The sequence below is a fragment of the Littorina saxatilis genome, linkage group LG7 (assembly GCF_037325665.1).
Source record: "Littorina saxatilis isolate snail1 linkage group LG7, US_GU_Lsax_2.0, whole genome shotgun sequence".
Lineage (NCBI taxonomy): Eukaryota > Metazoa > Mollusca > Gastropoda > Littorinimorpha > Littorinidae > Littorina > Littorina saxatilis.
In genome coordinates this window covers 58,133,047-58,152,714 of record NC_090251.1, presented here as the reverse complement: position 1 = coordinate 58,152,714, position 19,668 = coordinate 58,133,047, and the positions used below count along the sequence as shown (strand labels likewise).

At 42.0% G+C, this 19,668-nt stretch overlaps 2 protein-coding genes across 3 annotated transcripts in view; both read left to right on the top strand.

Annotated features, from left to right (window-relative positions):
• The first annotated feature begins 75 nt into the window (after nt 1-75).
• On the top strand, nt 76-13,697 carry LOC138971899 (17-beta-hydroxysteroid dehydrogenase 14-like). Of its 2 annotated transcripts, XR_011457420.1 has the most exons (10): nt 76-191; nt 810-848; nt 2,756-2,853; nt 5,758-5,824; nt 6,096-6,187; nt 7,022-7,126; nt 9,125-9,192; nt 9,473-9,569; nt 10,510-12,841; nt 12,887-13,697. XR_011457420.1 is itself a non-coding variant. In XM_070344736.1 (9 exons), the coding sequence occupies exons 1-9, from the start codon at nt 89-91 to the stop codon at nt 10,669-10,671; spliced, it is 831 nt and encodes a 276-aa protein (XP_070200837.1). In that variant the 5' UTR covers nt 76-88; the 3' UTR covers nt 10,672-13,697. The 2 variants fall into 2 exon arrangements, 1 of the variants encoding a protein (XP_070200837.1); XM_070344736.1 differs by having other exon boundaries at nt 10,510-13,697.
• Nucleotides 13,698-18,118: 4,421 nt separating this feature from the next.
• The window catches only part of LOC138970405 (lithostathine-like), a 5,621-nt gene continuing 4,071 nt past the window's right edge, over nt 18,119-19,668 (top strand). Inside the window, exons 1-3 of the mRNA XM_070342851.1 lie at nt 18,119-18,660; nt 19,205-19,370; nt 19,646-19,668. The exon at nt 19,646-19,668 is cut by the window's right edge and continues 111 nt beyond it. Coding sequence (XP_070198952.1) covers nt 18,606-18,660; nt 19,205-19,370; nt 19,646-19,668 — 244 coding nt within the window. The 5' untranslated portion in view covers nt 18,119-18,605. The remainder of the gene's footprint in view (nt 18,661-19,204; nt 19,371-19,645) is intronic.

Genomic DNA, 19,668 nt, shown 5'->3' with positions numbered 1-19,668 from the left:
AACAATTCTACTTTCGTTTTGTCAAAGAAAGCAAAACAGCAGAGTAGCTTCCCTTAGTGAACTTTCACCTTTGCCCCGTAAACAGCACATGATGGCGACTGCTGCAAGTTCAGGTCTGCGCTACAAAGACAAAGTGACAATTGTCACTGGGGGGTCCAAAGGAATCGGGAAAGGCTGTGTGGAAGTCTTCGGTGAGTGGAGGACATTTTATACACACATTGTCATGCAAGCAGAAAGATAAAGACGCCCTCGATGAAGGCTCGAGTCTGAAGTTGTGTCGATCAGCTGACTCCAGCTCGTGTTGTGGGTGGGGTGCTGCTTACAGGCGGGGGTCGAGTCACTGCTAGATGTTTCCATCAACAGCAACAGAGATTTATGTCAAGGCATTAACAGTTTACAAGTCTATGGGACGTACTTCAAAAGTTTACAGTCTTGTGTGTGTGTGTGTGTGTGTCTGTCTCTCTCTCTCTCTCTCTCTCTCTCTCTCTCTCTCTCTCTCTCTCTCTCTCTCTCTCTCTCTCTCTCTCTCTCTCTCTCTCTCTCTCTCTCTCTCTCTTAAAATAAAGAATTATTATATCTCTGGGGATTTCTTGATTTTTTTACCATTTTTTATATTTACTTATTTCTCACTGTTTGTTTTTTAATAGCGGTATATATATCGTCAGTGAAATCGTGGGACCTCGTAAGTGACTTTGCGCCAAAAGTCACTTACGAGGTCCCACGATTTCACCGACAATATATTGTCATTCTTATATAACTTTAGTGTGAAAACTTGAAGTACTCAAATATTTGTTTTTATTCTTTTTCAGTGAAACATGGAGCAAAAGTCGTGTTTTGTGCAAGAGGAGGTAATGAACACACACACATTTATCCTCCCCTCAAACTCAGTGTGTGGCTGTTTTTGTTGGACACTATTACTCTACAACCCCTCCCCCCCCCCTCCCCCAATAAAAAAAAAAGTCGTGTAAGGCGAAAATACAACATTTAGTCAAGCTGTCGAACTCACAGAATGAAACTGAACGCACTGCAATTTTTCAGCAAGACCGTATACTCGTAGCATCGTCAGTCCACCGCTCGTGGCAAAGGCAGTGAAATTGACAAGAAGAGCGGGGTAGTAGAGTGGGTGGCCGAGTGGTAACGCACTTTCGCTCGGAAGCAAGAGGTTGCAAGTTCGACCCTGGGTCAGGGCGTTAGCAATTTTCTCCCCCCCTTTCCTAACCTAGGTGGTGGGTTCAAGTGCTAGTCTTTTGGATGAGACGAAAAACCGAGGTCCCTTCGTGTACACTACATTGGGGTGTGCACGTTAAAGATCCCACGATTGACAAAAGGGTCTTTCCTGGCAAAATTGTATAGGCATAGATAAAAATGTCCACCAAAATACCCGTGTGACTTGGAATAATAGGCCGTGAAAAGTAGGATATGCGCCGAAATGGCTGCGATCTGCTGGCCGATGTGAATGCGTGATGTATTGTGTAAAAAAATTCCATCTCACACGGCATAAATAATTCCCTGCGCCTTGAATATGTGCGCGATATAAATTGCATAAAAAAAAAAATTAAAACAAAATAAATTAAATAAATAAATAAATCCCTGCGCTTAGAACTGTACCCACAGAATACGCGCGATATAAGCCTCATATTGATTGATTGATTGAGTAGTTGCGCTGAGAAGGATAGCACGCTTTTCTGTACCTCTCTTTGTTTGAACTTTCTGAGCGTGTTTTTAATCCAAACATATCATATCTATATGTTTTTGGAATCAGGAACCGACAAGGAATAAGATGAAAGTGTTTTTAAATTGATTTCGAAAATTTAATTTTGATCATAATTTTTATATTTTTAATTTCCAGAGCTTGTTTTTAATCCAAATATAACATATTTATATGTTTTTGGAATCAGAAAATGATGAAGAATAAGATGAACGTAAATTTGGATCGTTTTATAAAAAATTTCAGGTTTTTAATGACAAAAATCATTAATTAATTTTTAAGCCACCAAGCTGAAATGCAATACCGAAGTCCGGCCTTCGTCAAAGATTGCTTGGCCAAAATTTCAATCAATTTGATTGAAAAATGAGAGTGTGACAGTGCCGCCTCAACTTTTACAAAAAGCCGGATATGACGTCATCAAAGACATTTATCGAAAAAATGAAAAAAACCATCTGGGGATATCATTCCCAGGAACTCTCATGTAAAATTTCATAAAGATTGGTCCAGTAGTTTAGTCTGAATCGCTCTGCACACACACACGCACAGACACACACACACATACACCACGACCCTCGTCTCGATTCCCCCTCTATGTTAAAACATTTAGTCAAAACTTGACTAAATGTAAAAAATAGACACACAGGGTAGGATTAATTAACACCATTGCTACACAGGCCTGTGCAATAGTATGCATTATAGGTCTATGGCATTACCCATCATTCAATACAGATTCCAAGGCATGCGTACATCATGAAATCCAATCAGGACAACGAAGCATGTGTAGATCAGGGTGGATTTCATTTGATGTGTATTTGTGTGGTGCATTTAAAACTGCACTTGCAGTCTTCTATTAGAGTATGCCTGTTGTTTTGCTGTTTTATGGGTTGCTTTTTTCCACTTGAGCCTGTGTTAAATCTTTGTTCTATTTTAAATCTTGTAGAAGGTCAAGTGCTTTTTGTGACTGCTATCTGGTGGTGAGTAGCGCTGTAGAAGAACGTTTTTATTTCATTTATTATTATTATTAGAAAACCTGTTGGTGAATTTCAGAGAAAGACGGCAAGGAGGTGGAAGCTGCACTGAATGCTGCTGGGCCAGGGGAGGCAACCTTTGTCAAGTGTGACATGTCCAAAGAAGAAGAAATCAAAGTAATCTCCCTTTGTCTGTCTGCAAGTCTCTCTCTCTCTCTCTCTCTCTCTCTCTCTCTCTCTCTCTCTCTCTCTCTCTCTCTCTCTCTCTTTAATTAATGTTATTAATAGAGTTACCCTCAATGGGTGAGGGCCGGATGAAAAAAAGCATGTATACATTGCTTATTCTGTTACCCTCGATAAATAAATAAAGTTCAAAGTTCTCTCACTCTCTCTTGCTCTCTCTCTTGCTCTCTCTATCTCTCTCTCTCTCTCTCTTGCTCTCTCTCTTGCTCTCTCTCTCTCTCTCTCTCTCTCTCTCTCTCTCTCTCTCTACTTTATCTTTTACTCTACAACTCTCATTCTACTCTCTCTCTCTCTCTCTCTCTCTCTCTCTCTCTCTCTCTCTCTCTCTCTCTCTCTCTCTCTCTCTCAACAGCATCGCGTTTTAGGGGTAATTCTTGATTGTGAATTCAAGTGGCAGGCACAAATACAGCATATTTGCAAGAAAGTAGCCAAGAACGTTTTCCTCCTATCCAAGTTAAAGCAATATACCGACAGAAGGACTCTGGAAATGTTCCACCATGCTCATGTAATGCCTCACATTAATTATGTTTCGACGCTCTGGGATGGCAGCAGTGATGTCCACTTGAAAAAGTTAGACTCTCTCTATCGTCGCTCGGCCAAACTCATCGTAAAGGATAATGCCTCAACAGATATGAAATTAAAAATGCTTAACTTTCTTCCACTGGAAAAGCATCTCAAGTTAAACAAAGCCATTTTCATGCATAAATTGTATCACGGTAAAGTGCCGATTTACATTACATCATTATTTAATAAAGCTACCCACAGATATGGGTCGGTCAACTTGATCCCACCAATTCCACGAATTGACCTGTATAAGACCAGTCTTGCTTTTTCGGGTACTTCAGTTTGGAATTCACTTCCATCATCCTTTAAGCACCTAAAGTCATTAAAAAGTTTTAAAAAATGTGTAAAAAACCACTTAATGTCTGAGTAGTTTAACGCCTTTTGACTTACCAAACTTAGTATTACGTCAAAAATATGCTGTGCATTGTATATTCTGAACATATTTTTGTTACTCTATTGCTACATGTTCGATTGCCACCAGCTTGTATTTATAATTACCTGCATAGTATGCATTTGATTTTATGAATAACCACATATGTATGCTCTTCATGCCTCATCTTGATCATCATCATCATCATTATCATCATCATTATCGTCATCATCATCATCATCGTCATCGTTATTATCACGTTTTCCGACCTCCTTTTGTTGGTTAACTTTTTAACTTTTTAATTTTAACTTTTTTTTATTTTTTTTAAATTGTTTTAATTATATAATTGTGTGTCTATGCGTCCCAAGGACAGATTGTAAGAAAAGGCGTAGCCTTAAATCTAAATCCTTGTAAAATAAAGTTCAATTCAATTCAATTCAATTCTCTCTCTCTCTCTCTCTCTCTCTCTCTCTCTCTCTCTCTCTACTTTATCTTTTATTCTACAACTCTCATTCTACTCTCTCTCTCTCTCTCTCTCTCTCTCTCTCTCTTGCTCTCTCTCTCTCTCTCTTGCTCTCTCTCTCTCTCTCTCTCTCTCTCTCTCTACTTTATCTTTTACTCTACAACTCTCATTCTACTCTCTCTCTCTCCCTCTCTCTCTCTCCCTCTCTCCCTCTCTCGCTCTCTCTCTCTCTCTCTCTCTCTCTCTCTCTCTACTTTATCTTTTACTCTACAACTCTCATTCTACTCTCCCTCTCTCTCTCTCTCTCTCTCTCTCTCTCTCTCTCTCTCACTCCCTCTCTCTCTCTCTCCCTCTCTCTCTCCCTCTCCCTCTCTCTCTCTCTACTTTATCTTTTACTCTACAACTCTCATTCTACTCTCTCTCTCTCTCTCTCTCTCTCTCTCTCTCTCTCTACTTTATCTTTTACTCTACAACTCTCATTCTACTCTCTCTCTCTCTCTCACACCCACACACTTCTTACCTGTGAGCTTCTTAAAGGCAGAGTAAGCCTCCCGTAAACCATCACAGATACGGTCAGGCTTTTACACACAGTACAAACACCATTTCATTTAAACACTCACCAATTGAGAACATCCTAGGTGCCCTCCGTAAAGAGCGAACAATTTTCAAAGAATTTATTTTTGCGTGGTTTATCTTACCCCTGAGCCATCGTGAACCCGTGTGATCCAGTTTTCCCTTTTCACAATGCAGTCGTCATAGTTAGTCATTTGAATGCGAGTCGATGTGAGCTTATCTACAATAGCACGGTTTTTTTTATGCACGAAACAACAGCTGTGGTTTACAAGAACTCTAGCGATGGCTTTTGACTGTTGAGAGGAACGGCGATTTGCACTGATAAACCGGCCGTCGTCTGCTACGACCCTTGCGTGACCCTGCTTCCGGGCTTTTCTTTTTTTTAAACTTTCACAACTTCGAATTGTTCTGATCTTGTCTTGATGAAAAACGAATTCTTTTATGATTAAAGAATGTTTGTGTAACAAGCTGTCAATTTATTATTTAGATTTTAAAAGTTAGGTCTGGCGCAAAAACGAGGCGCCGTTGTTGTTAACGGAACAAGTCTACGAAAATAAATTCTTTGAAAATGTCTCACGCTCGACAGAAAGCAGCCAGGATGTTCCCGTTCGGTGAGCGTTCAAATGGAAGTATGCTTGTACTGTATTTAGACGCTCGGGGAGCTCTGTGATGGTTTACGGGAGGCTTACTGTGCCTTTAAGCACACATATGTACATACTCATGCACGCACACATACATGCTTGCTTATGTATACACACACACACACACACACACACACATGAGCTGCTGAGGCTGGTTGGGGGCCGATTGGGGGGGGGGGTGGTTCAAAGCCAAGAAAGTGAAGTTACACCTGTTTCTCTCTGTGCAGAACCTGATCGATGTGACGGTGGCAAAGTACGGACGTATTGACTGCCTCATCAACAACGCTGGTGTCCGTAAGTCTGTGTGCTTGGAACAATTAGAGAGAAAAAAGATGTTTTGTCATAGGTATGAGAAATGTCTGTGTGTTATCTCAAATAAGGGTTTGCCTGAAAGGGGAGAAGCTACAGAGACCCTTCCCTTCCTCTGCTGTGCACACACACGATGGCATGCGCACACACACACACACACACACACACACACATACACACACACACACACACACACACACACACACTCTTTGACGCAGAGCAATTATGACAACATGTAATGATGTTTTGTGATCAGACCCCCCACACAAGCCCATCGATGACTTCAGCACCAGTGACATGCAAGAACTGATGAACCTCAACCTGGTCAGCTACTTCGCCGCCAGCAAGGTCAGTGGTGAACACAGTGACACCTGTCTGTAAAACCCAACAGTCCTTGAGGAATATATGACACATTACTCTTCTACAACATCCACGGGACAAAACTTGCACAAATTCCAGCCAATAAAAACCCTTATGCCACTGTGTAAATTGAAAGTTAAACTTCAATTCATAAAGGAGCCGACCTACCACCCTTATTGTTTTGGCCGTGTGATTGGAAGCGCAGCAAACACATTATTTGTTGTGCCTAAAGTTAATGAAGGTGTGTATCGTTTGTATCATACATTATGCCCCAGTTACATGCTAAGTTTTGATATTCCCAGCAGCAAGGAAGCTTTCAAATTGCAAAAAAAGTTAAAATGACCTGTTTATGTTCATTGCAGATTGCAGAATTCTTGCCATAAACACCTTGCAGTATTATCAGTTAGGGGCTAGTTTGGTGCTTTCTTGCCATAAACACCTTGCAGTATTATCAGTTAGGGGCTCGTTTGGTGCTTTCTTGCCATAAACACCTTGCAGTATTATCAGTTAGGGGCTCGTTTGGTGCTTTCTTGCCATAAACACCTTGCAGTATTATCAGTTAGGGGCTCGTTTGGTGCTTTCTTGCCATAAACACCTTGCAGTATTATCAGTTAGGGGCTCGTTTGGTGCTTTCTTGCCATAAACACCTTGCAGTATTATCAGTTAGGGGCTAGTTTGGTGCTTTCTTGCCATAAACACCTTGCAGTATTATCAGTTAGGGGCTCGTTTGGTGCTTTCTTGACACTGTGTTTTGATCTAGCAGCAAGAAAGTCATGAATAGCACAAAAAGTGAAAGAAGTGGTGTGTGTGTGTTGATTGCAGTTCGCACTGCCGTACCTTCGCCAGACGGAAGGCAACATCATCAATGACGGCAGCCTGGTGGCTCACATCGGCCAGATGGAGGCTGTGACCTACGTTGCTACTAAGGTCAGCAGGATGGCATCTCTTTTCTGTAACCTTGTTGTAGAAGAGTCAGACACAGAGAATCCTTCACTGTAACCTGTAGTTGTTTTTTTTAATTTTCTGTCCATACATGCTGTCAATTTATCTCCATTTACAGACTTGGTTATCTGAAGAATATTGGAGGTTTAAAAAAAAATGGGGGGGGGGGGGGGCGCTGAAGTCCAGTTAGTTACAATCAGCCATCAAACTGGGTGATGAACAGTCAAACTGGTACTACAGCCAAACAAGATTCTTATTCTTAACAAATCTTGTTGGTCTAACCTCCTGGTACAACAGACAGTCACTACAGTAAGATGTCACTGTCATGGGATCTAATCTTTCCTGCCAGCAGTCACTACAGTAAGATGTCACTGTCATGGGATCTAATCTTTCCTGCCAGCAGTCACTACAGTAAGATGTCACTGTCATGGGATCTAATCTTTCCTGCCAGCAGTCACTACAGTAAGATGTCACTGTCATGGGATCTAATCTTTCCTGCCAGCAGTCACTACAGTAAGATGTCACTGTCATGGGATCTAATCTTTCCTGCCAGCAGTCACTACAGTAAGATGTCACTGTCATGGGATCTAATCTTTCCTGCCAGCAGTCACTACAGTAAGATGTCACTGTCATGGGATCTAATCTTTCCTGCCAGCAGTCACTACAGTAAGATGTCACTGTCATGGGATCTAATCTTTCCTGCCAGCAGTCACTACAGTAAGATGTCACTGTCATGGGATCTAATCTTTCCTGCCAGCAGTCACTACAGTAAGATGTCACTGTCATGGGATCTAATCTTTCCTGCCAGCAGTCAGGGATCATGTGGAACTCCAGGCGGTGGTTGCCTCCCTTGATGTAGGGAATGAAGTGTGATGAACGCTGGTGATTGCCTCCCTTGATGTTGTGAATGAAAGATGGAGAACAGCATTGTCAGTGAAATGACTGACACAGTGGAACCCTTCTCTTGAGACCCCCACTTTAAGACTCTCTCCCTGTCAGACCCGGTGTTCTCAGACCCAGTGTTTTCACACCTTTGGTTCATAAACTCTCTTTTCATTTACCACCACTCCCTTTTTTTTAAAGACATGATTTTTTTCCACAGTGAAACATGTTGTACCCTGGCTGTTTGTGTTGTCACAGTGAAACATGTTGTACCCTGGCTGTTTGTGTTGTCACAGTGAAACATGTTGTACCCTGGCTGTTTGTGTTGTCACAGTGAAACATGTTGTACCCTGGCTGTTTGTGTTGTGCAGTGAAACATGTTGTACCCTGGCTGTTTGTGTTGTGCAGTGAAACATGTTGTACCCTGGCTGTTTGTGTTGTCACAGTGAAACATGTTGTACCCTGGCTGTTTGTGTTGTCACAGTGAAACATGTTGTACCCTGGCTGTTTGTGTTGTCACAGTGAAACATGTTGTACCCTGGCTGTTTGTGTTGTCACAGTGAAACATGTTGTACCCTGGCTGTTTGTGTTGTCACAGTGAAACATGTTGTACCCTGGCTGTTTGTGTTGTCACAGTGAAACATTTTGTACCCTGGCTGTTTGTGTTGTGCAGTGAAACATGTTGTACCCTGGCTGTTTGTGTTGTGCAGTGAAACATGTTGTACCCTGGCTGTTTGTGTTGTCACAGTGAAACATTTTGTACCCTGGCTGTTTGTGTTGTGCAGGGAGCGATCATGTTGTACCCTGGCTGTTTGTGTTGTCACAGTGAAACATGTTGTACCCTGGCTGTTTGTGTTGTCACAGTGAAACATTTTGTACCCTGGCTGTTTGTGTTGTGCAGGGAGCGATCATGTTGTACCCTGGCTGTTTGTGTTGTGCAGGGAGCGATCATGTTGTACCCTGGCTGTTTGTGTTGTGCAGGGAGCGATCATGTTGTACCCTGGCTGTTTGTGTTGTGCAGGGAGCGATCATGTTGTACCCTGGCTGTTTGTGTTGTGCAGGGAGCGATCATGTTGTACCCTGGCTGTTTGTGTTGTGCAGGGAGCGATCATGTCGATGACACGAGCCCTCGCTGTGGATGAGGCCCGATACAACGTTCGCGTCAACTCGTGAGTGTTTCAACTTTTTTTCATCTGTTTTTACTCTATAAGACGTCATGTCACTGCAGTGTGTAGCTCAGGCCCCCGTTTCTCAGCAGAGATTAACTCACGACTTCAGTGCTTCCGACTGACTCTTGTTTATTTTAAAAGAAAATCGGCTTACAGACACAATTGCCTTGTCTTGCAATCTTTCCTTAGACAAATGCTACATGTAAACGATGAATAAGTGCTTCCGACAAGAGAGAGTTATGTAATGTGTGTCTATCCTCACAAACTTGGCGTTGTGCAGGTTTTCCCCGGGGAATGTGTGGACCCCTATGTGGGACGCTGGGGCAAGGTCAACCAATGACTACGAGGCCGCAATCAAAGGCGGCGAGGATTGTCAGGTACAAAACAAATACAACTTCAATCAAATACAATACATGTAAAAGGATAGTTATTATCTCAAAATGAGAAATTTTATTTGTGGCTGGCTACGAACACAAAGATTTTTTTTGGTACACTGAGGCTTCAGAATCAAGACTCTAGTTTGTTAGATTGTTTTATGGTAGCATCTGTAGCTCACAGACCGCCATTCCAAAGTTTCCCTCCTCTCTTAGACCTTCCCAGTTAACAAGTCAGTGTGGGACTTGGTCCACGAATCGCAGAGTGTTGTTTGTTTAAAATAGCGGGGAGATAGCTCAGTCGGTAGCGGCGCTGGTTGTGGAACCAGTTGTCACTATTGGCGTGAGTTCCCCCACGATCAGCAAGGGATTTATTTTTTAGAATCAACTATGTGCAGACTCTCTTCGGTGTTTGAACACCCCCGTGTGCACGCATGCGCATGATAAAGATCCCAAGGGCACAGCCAAAGTCTCAGGGCTTGGAAAACACAAATCCATACATGCAGGAAAAAGAAGAAAACAATGTGTAGCGTGATTCTGTTGCTGCACGCTGTCCCCAGGGATATCAGCCCAATTCCCTTGAGGGATTTCCTCAAGGACAATCAGATATACCAAAAAAATGTTAGGAAAGCTCAGTGTGTGGTAGTAAAATATTGAACTGTAACTTTAAAAACAAATCTTGTCCTTACCTCCAGACTGTAATGAACTCATATGCTGAGATCAAATAGCAAAGGGAAGTATGTGCTGTCAGAAGTGACAACAGTAGTTAAGTCAGAGTTATGGGGAACAGTCACCTGCAGTCGCTCAGCAATAGAACAAGAAGCATTGTCACCAACAATCAACTTTCATACTCATACTCATACTCATACTCATACTCAATTTCCAATGCTTGCTTGGTTACGATTCTGTAATCTGCTGACTGATTCACTTTCAATGTCGACAGCTGCTTGGCCGCTTTGGGACGATCGAGGAGTGCGGCCTGGTGTGTCTGTTCCTGGCGGCAGACGCTACCTTCTGCACCGGTATTGACATCATGGTGTCCGGTGGGGCCGAGCTGAACTACGGCAACAAGAACATGCGCACCAAAAGCAACCCCTTCAGCTAAAAACATCGGTACACAGGGTTCGTACAGGTCATGGAAAACCTGGAAAGTCATGGAATTTGATTTTTAATTTTCCAGGCCTGAAAAGTCATGGAATTTCAATTCAAGTCATGGAAAGTAACAAAAATAAGAAAGAAAGAAAAATTAACCTTTAGCACGCCAGCGGCGATTTTCGTTGCCCAGCCATTCCCCCCCCCCCCCCCCCCCCCTTTGTCAGCCAGCAGCGATTTGCGTCGCCAGCACAAGGTTTGTTCATATGACCAACTTCTCGTTCGTATTTGCATACGAGAATAACGGTATTTTTAACGGCACTTGAGCCAAAGCGAGGCTCACTTCCTTTCGTTATCTCGTCGTGTCGTCTGCGCTGCATTTGAGTCGGTTTCGTCGAAGTTTTCTGCTTTTGTTTTTGCATCGATAAAGTACTTTAGCGCTTCGACAAGCAAGATGGAGGATGATGAGTTTGAAACTTTCTTTCGAGTTGTTTCTTGACAACAAAAAGTATGCGGAATTGGAACGAATTACCGAGGAAGATCTTCGCAATGAACTGTGTATCACGGTGAAAAAATTACAGTTCGTCAAGTCACAGTGACGGTTACGAAACGGAATTTACGAAAGTGCAGATGGATACAAACAGTGGCTGGTCCAGTTTAGTGAAATGACAGGACCAGCAAACATTACCGATAATCTGACTGCGTAGCAAATGCTTGACTTGCTTGTCGAAGAGACACTGCGTAGAAACTGACTCAAATTCAGTGCAAAGCAAGCCAGTGTCAACACTGGCAGTGACAAGACGTAAAACGTTTGCGTGTTCGGAAATGGCGGCCTGTGGATCTAGTCATGGAAAATGTTATTGAGGCTCATGGAAAGTCATGGAAAAGTCATGGAATTTTGTTTCTAAAAACCAGTGGGGACCCTGGGTACATGTGCGCCAAAAGCAATCCCTTTAGGAAGAAACATCGGTGCATGCACACCTATGACAACCCCTTCAGCTAGAAACATCAGAACATGTGCACCAAAGACAACCCCTTCAGCTAGAAACATCAGAACATGTGCACCAAAGACAACCCCTTCAGCTAGAAACATCAGAACATGTGCACCAAAGACAACCCCTTCAGCTAGAAACATCAGAACATGTGCACCAAAGACAACCCCTTCAGCTAGAAACATCAGAACATGTGCACCAAAGACAACCCCTTCAGCTAGAAACATCAGAACATGTGCACCAATGACAACCCCTTCAGCTAGAAACATCAGAACATGTGCACCAAAGACAACCCCTTCAGCTAGAAATATTGGTACATGCGCACCAAAGACAACCCCTTAGAAAAGAAACATTGGTACATGCGCACCTAAGACATACCTTGGCCTTAGTATTGATTCTGAAGCTAGAAATTGGTGTTACACCCGACCCTTGGGAATTGCAATGTGATATCACTTGACTAGCTTTGGTCTGGTGTTGGACATTTTAAAGCATGTCTTTTTTCTCCTTTGAAATGTTGGGCATGGCATATGATGATTGTATTTTCATATCATAAGTTATTATGTCTTTCATGACTAGATGCTTTTCCCTTCCCAATTACACAATTTTATTTCATGTTTTTCCTTAATTACGCAATTTATACATGTTTATCTATGATTACGCGATTTATACATGTTTATCTATAATTACGCAATTTATACATGTTTTTTCCCTTATTACCCACTTTACGACATGGTTGAGAGGTCTTGATTTGTAGGCTGGAGTGAGCCGTCTGTTGAATGTACCTTGCCATCAACCCGTGGCCTTTCTGTCAAGTGCCTGTACTGCTTTTGGTGTCTAGGTCAAGGTCATAACAAACTTGTTGGTGATTTTCAGTCTTCATAATATCTGTGTGCAATATATACAGCAAGGTATTTATTTTATTATCTTTGTTCATTGTGAGGAAAGCTTTTAGAAGTGTTTACAAAAATGTGTTGAAAAGTTTGATACTGGTTCAAGATGAAAACATGAAACTAAAATCCTGTACAAAATCAGGCAAGAGGACACATTTCACCCCACCTACTGGGAAGATTAAAACAAATATTTTCCGTTGCTTTACTGTTCCAAGCATTGATTAATGGAATGTTGAATGTTAATATTCACAAAAAGCTGATGAGTTTTAATGGAATTCCGACTGTCAATATTTGTAGTAAGGTGATGAGTTTTAATGGAATTCCGACTGTCAATATTTGTAGTAAGCTAATGAGCTTTAATGGAATGTTGAATGTTATTTGCATGCAGCTGAAGAGTTTTACTGTCAGTATTTACATGAAGCTGACGAGTTTAATGAAAAGCATATTTCATCACAGCCTGTGAGAGGGACATGACCACTTTTTCTTCTTTTGTTGGTGTTGTTGTATTATCGAATTAATGAGCATTTTGCATTTAAAACGTATAACCCCCCTAAAAACAAAACAAACATTCTGCATGAATTTGTTTCTCTTCTCAACTGTGATAAAAAAAAAGATGTAGGATCATATTAGTAACTGTTGCTGGATCCTTTTTCTTGGTTTTAATACAGTTACTATTGTTAGCATTAGCACATCCATGTGATGTGGTTGACTTTGACAGAAGTGGCCCTGTGATGAAAAAATAGAAAGTGCGTGGTGTATTTTTTATACCTGTAAACTAGAAAGTGCATGTTGTCAGCCAAGGGGTATTCCTGCAGCTGTCTTGCCAAGACTTGTATCATCGTTTCCTGGGTGTGATTTTACAGTCTTCACGAGCAGGCTAGGATGCAACATGTAGAAGGTTGTGGCCCCCCCCCCCTGTCGCAACCCACTGCTCAATGAAGAATATTGTTTGTAAACCACTTGCATTTTTTTTACTGTTTTTTTTTTTTATCTTGTTGAATGTGCAACTTGCCATTTTATGTTGTTGTTGAGAGGCAGCACTGTGGGTGAAGGGTATTCACTATTATGTGACAAATCTAGCCTATTGTTTATCATTTGGGAAATCAATTGCCTTTGGAACAGCGTAAGAGCTTTTGAAATAAACTACTGAAAGCAAAGCGCTATATGCATGTAGACTTGGGCGGGTGGGTGGGGTGGGGGTGCGTGCGTGCGTGTGTGTGTATGCCTTTGTGTATGTGTGTGTCTGTGCGTGTGTGTATGCCTCTGTGTGTGTGCGTGTGTGTATGCCTCTGTGTGTGTGTGTGTGTTTGTGTGTGTGTGAGTGACAGACAGACAGACAAACAGAGATTGTCAATTACGCGACCGCAATAAACCTTTCTGAGACGTGACGTGTATGAAGACGATTTTCATCAGAGTTGGTTGGTTATTATTTTTTTCGTCTCTTCAGCATTGTAATGCTACTCGAGACCGTTCATCACAGAGAACAACATTGGACTGAGACAAACAGAAGATCTTTGCATCATTGTAATGCTATTCGAGACCGTTCATCACAGAGAACAACATTGGACTGAGACAAACAGAAGATCTTTGCATCATTGTAATGCTATTCGAGACCGTTCATCACAGATACAAACATTGGACTGAGACAAACAGAAGATCTTTGCATCATTTTAATGCTACTCGAGCCTGTTCATCACAGATACAAACTTTGGACTGAGACAAACAGAAGATCTTTGCATCATTGTAATGCTATTCGAGACCGTTCATCACAGAGAAAAACATTGGACTGAGACAAACAGAAGATCTTTGCATCATTGTAATGCTATTCGAGACCGTTAATCACAGAGAAAAACATTGGACTGAGACAAACAGAAGATCTTTGCATCATTGTAATGCTATTCGAGACCGTTCATCACAGATACAAACATTGGACTGAGACAAACAGAAGATCTTTGCATCATTTTAATGCTACCCGAGACTGTTCATCACAGATACAAACTTTGGACTGAGACAAACAGAAGATCTTTGCATCATTGTAATGCTACTCGAGACCGTTCATCACAGATACAAACTTTGGACTGAGACAAACAGAAGATCTTTGCATCATTGTAATGCTACTCGAGACCGTTCATCACAGATACAAACTTTGGACTGAGACAAACAGAAGATCTTTGCATCATTGTAATGCTACTCGAGACCTTCATCACAGAGAAAAACATTGGACTGAGACAAACAGAAGATCTTTGCATCATTGTAATGCTATTCGAGACCGTTCATCACAGAGAAAAACATTGGACTGAGACAAACAGAAGATCTTTGCATCATTGTAATGCTATTCGAGACCGTTCATCACAGAGAAAAACATTGGACTGAGACAAACAGAAGATCTTTGCATCATTGTAATGCTATTCGAGACCGTTCATCACAGAGAAAAACATTGGACTGAGACAAACAGAAGATCTTTGCATCATTGTAATGCTACTCGAGACCTTCATCACAGAGAAAAACATTGGACTGAGACAAACAGAAGATCTTTGCATCATTGTAATGCTATTCTAAACAGCCCTACTTAAAGTAATCAGTGACATTCTGTCTGCTCTGGATGGTGGTGATGTGTCAGTGCTTACCCTACTTGACCTTTCTGCAGCGTTCGACACGATTGACCATGTCACGCTTCTCCATAGACTTCAGACTCTGTACGGCATCCCCGGTCCACCGCTAGCATGGCTTGAGTCCTATCTCATTGCCAGGACTCAGGCTGTGCTTGTCGATGGCCAGATGTCTGCTCCAGCCCCACTTTTTTTCGGCGTTCCTCAAGGTTCAGTACTTGGTCCCATCCTTTTCATCATGTACACTAAGCCCCTCTCCACACTGATTCAAAACCATTCTGTTTTAAATCAGTCTTTTGCTGATGACACCCAGCTGTATAAACCCAGTCCCCCAGCAGAGACACATTCCGCCATCCAGACCATTCAGACATGCATCACTGATGTTAAATCTTGGATGGTTGATAACAAACTTAAGCTGAATGATGATAAGACTGAAGTCTTACTGTGCAAAAAGAAGAACACTACATTTCCCTCTCCCCAACCTGTTTCTGTTCAAATAGGCAACACCGACATTCTTTTCTCACCATCAGCTAGAAACCTTGGATTCACCCTTTCATCTGACATGACCCTTAACAAACATATATCTTTAGTCTGTAGAGCAGCTTATTTTGAGCTTCGTAAGATCAGCACCATTCGCCACACACTCTCCTCTCAAACAACTAACACTCTTGTCTGTGCCTTTGTTCTTTCTAAACTTGACTACTGCAACTCTCTTCTCTCTGGCTGTCCTCTGTACCTCCTGCATAAACTACAAAAAGTCCAAAACTCGGCAGCACGCCTCATTCTCAAAGCACGAAAACGAGATCACGCAACACCACTTCTTCACACACTGCACTGGTTACCTATTCAAGCCCGCATTGACTACAAACTGTCCACCCTCTGCTTTAACTTCTTTTCTGGTTCGTCTCCTGCTTACTTCTCTGAACTCCTCACCGTCTATTCTCCAGCAAGACAACTCCGTGCCTCTTCTGACTGTCGCATCCTTACCATTCCACACACCAAAACCAAAACATACGGACAACGCACTTTTACTTTCTGCGCACCCACACAATGGAATTCTCTCCCCTTTCACATCCGCCACTCTCAGTCACCCCAAACATTCAAACGAGCACTTAAAACCCACCTCTTCAGGAAATACAACCCCTGATTTTGTTTTCTCAGTCCATCAGTAGGCTACATGTAGTGTTATTTGTTGTTTTAGTGATTTTTCACCACCTATTTTATTCATGTTTTTATTACTTAGTTAGTGGAAGAATCTTTTGTAATGTATGTTTGAAGGTGTATGCTTTTAATTAAGCGTTGTTGACTATGAATGTAGATGTAAATGCTTGTATAACTGTGTTTTAATTTTAGTGTTATTTGTTGTTTTAGTGATTTTTCACTACCTATTTTTTATTCATGTTTTTATTATTTAGTTAGTGGAAGAATCTTTTGTAATGTATCTTTGATGGTGTATGCTTTTAATTAAGCGTTGTTGACTATGAATGTAGATGTAAATGCTTGTATAACTGTGTTTTAATTTTAAATGTGTCAAGCGCAAAGAGCATAATTGTAAAGTTATGATGTTGCGCTATATAAATGCTCATTTATTATTATTATTATTATTATTATTCGAGACCGTTCATCACAGAGAAAAACATTGGACTGAGACAAACAGAAGATCTTTGCATCATTGTAATGCTATTCGAGACCGTTCATCACAGAGAAAAACATTGGACTGAGACAAACAGAAGATCTTTGCATCATTGTAATGCTATTCGAGACCGTTCATCACAGAGTAAAACATTGGACTGAGACAAACAGAAGATCTTTGCATCATTGTAATGCTATTCGAGACCGTTCACCACAGAGTAAAACATTGGACTGAGACAAACAGAAGATCTTTGCATCATTGTAATGCTACTCTGTCTGGGTGGCCGAGTGGTAAACGCACTTGCCTCGGAAGCGAGAGGTTGCGAGTTTGACCCTGGGTCAGGGCGTTAGCAATTTTCTCCCCCCTTTCCTAACATAGGTGGTGGGTTCAAGTGCTAGTCTTTCGGATGAGACGAAAAACCGAGGTCCCTTCGTGTACACTACATTGGGGTGTGCACGTTAAAGATCCCACGATTGACAAAAGGGTCTTTCCTGGCAAAATTGTATAGGCATAGATAAAATTGTCCACCAAATACCCGTGTGACTTGGAATAATAAGCCGTGAAAGGTGAATGCTCGCCCTAATAGGCTTGAGGTTTGCTGGCCGATGTGAATGCGTGATATATTGTGTAAAAAATTCCACTCTCACACGGCATAAATAAATCCCTGCGCCTTGAATCCGTGGTTGAGATATGTGCGCGATATAAATTGCATAAAATAAATAAAATAAATAAATACTCGAGACCGTTCATCACAGAGAAAAACATTGGACTGAGATAAACAGAAGATCTTTGCATCTCCAGACCCGGGACACAACTCGGGGAAATTGTCTGATTGATCAGAGCGTGGATATAAGGAAAGCATCACGTGCATCACGTGCCGCTGATAAAACACCTCGCGAACATCCCTGACTGTCCAAGACGAATAGTCACACCCGCTCATCCATACACGATGCAGTGTTACCTGCTGCCAGATAATAGCAGAGGTAATTGTTTTCATTCGTCAGTGATCTTCCATCGACTCCAATCAAATCTGCACGTGCAAGCAACATAGAACCGAACCCGACCAATCAAATCGTCTTCTTTCTGTCACGTGCCGCAGAAGAACACGCACTGAGAAGACCAATCACATCATGTCTCATAGATCACATCACACGAATTAGACCAATCAAATCGAGCTTTGGAACTCTCGTTAAGAAACCAACCAATAAGAATAAGGTGGCTGGAAAAACGATAATAAACTAGCCTTATGTGCATTGCAGAAAGGTATCTTCTCACAGTTCTCCGAGGTCCATCGCAGCACTCCTTCGTCAGTCCAGAAGTCAGAGATACGTACTAAACACCACATCTACAGCTGCTGTGAAGGCTCCTTTAGGCTGTCTACTTGTCACCACATCTACAGGTGATGTGAAGGCTCCTTTCGGCCGGCTACTTGTCACCACATCTACAGGTGATGTGAAGGCTCCTTTAGGCTGTCTACAGGTGATGTGAAGGCTCCTTCAGGCTGTCTACTTGTCACCAAATCTATAGGTGATGTGAAGGCTCCTTTAGTCTGTCTACTTGTCACCACATCTACAGGTGATGTGAAGGCTCCTTTAGGCTGTCCACAGGTGATGTGAAGGCTCCTTTAGGCTGTCTACTTGTCACCACATCTATAGGTGATGTGAAGGCTCCTCAAGTTAGGCTGTCTCCTTGTAGTTGTTAAAACACCGAAGAGCGATCAGACATTGTCGTAACCCAAGGGTCAGTTTAAGCACCCACAAAAAGCAACAGTTATTGAAACAAAACACTGAGAAGCATTTTCTGCTGGTTGTGATCTGAGGAAGATGAGAACAAGGCTACGTCACCCGGTTCTCGTTTGCTGTTTGACGCTGCTGACAGGTGAGATGCTACAACCACGCTTACTTCTCATTGTCGACTATAGATTTTAAAAAACTTTTTTTTAACTTTTCAAGCATAACTTGGAATTAGAATGTTTTGTTGTTGGTTTTCAGTGTTTTTCTTCCCTGTTGCGCATCAGTTCAAATGTACAACCTTAATGGGGGTTTTTCCCCAAAAATAAATAAATGAATAAAATACTCACTTTTCAGATTACTTTTGGGGTGTTTAATTTGAAAGAAAGGGTGTTTTTTCCAGTTTCATGAGAAGTGTGTAACATACACCCAGTCAAGACAAGTGTTGAATGTACAGACACTAAGGCGTCGACCGTCATACGAAATGCAAATGACGACGTACAACTTGTTATTAGTTTTAATAACGTTCTCATTCCATGTCCGAGACACAATGCTGTCACGGGGGATGGACACCGGTTTGTGCCTATGGTCGGTTTAATGTAAAAAGGGAAACAAGCCTGTTTAAAAACATGCATTGACAGAGACAATGAAAGGAGATGCTAACTTGTAAGATCATGTACCTGTGATGGCAGAGATACAGTGCTGTCCCGGGGGCTGGACTCAGGCGGGCAGTTTGTGTCTGACGTACCACGCCGAGAGAAAGAGCTGGGACGACGCCCAAAGCGCGTGTTCCGACATGCAAGGTCACCTTGTCAAGGTCAAGGACGCCGCGGAAAACGCTGCGCTCGTTCAGTTCCGGTGAGCTTTTTGCAAAAAATAATGGGGTTTGTTCTGTAAAATTTATCAAGCGGTTTCGCAAGTACGAATTAAAACTTTGAAGGGCTTCCTAAATAGCGTTAGGTTTATGAACTAAGTTTATAAACTTTGTGTGTGTCTTCGCGCGATTCTGAGTGTACTTGAGTGCGCACCAAATCATTCCAGTTTTATTTACAATCTCTTGTTCTTCTCTCCCTCACCCATCTCTCCCTCACCCATCTCTCCCTCACCCATCTCTCCCTCACCCATCGACCCAGGACGTCACAAGCACAACGTAACA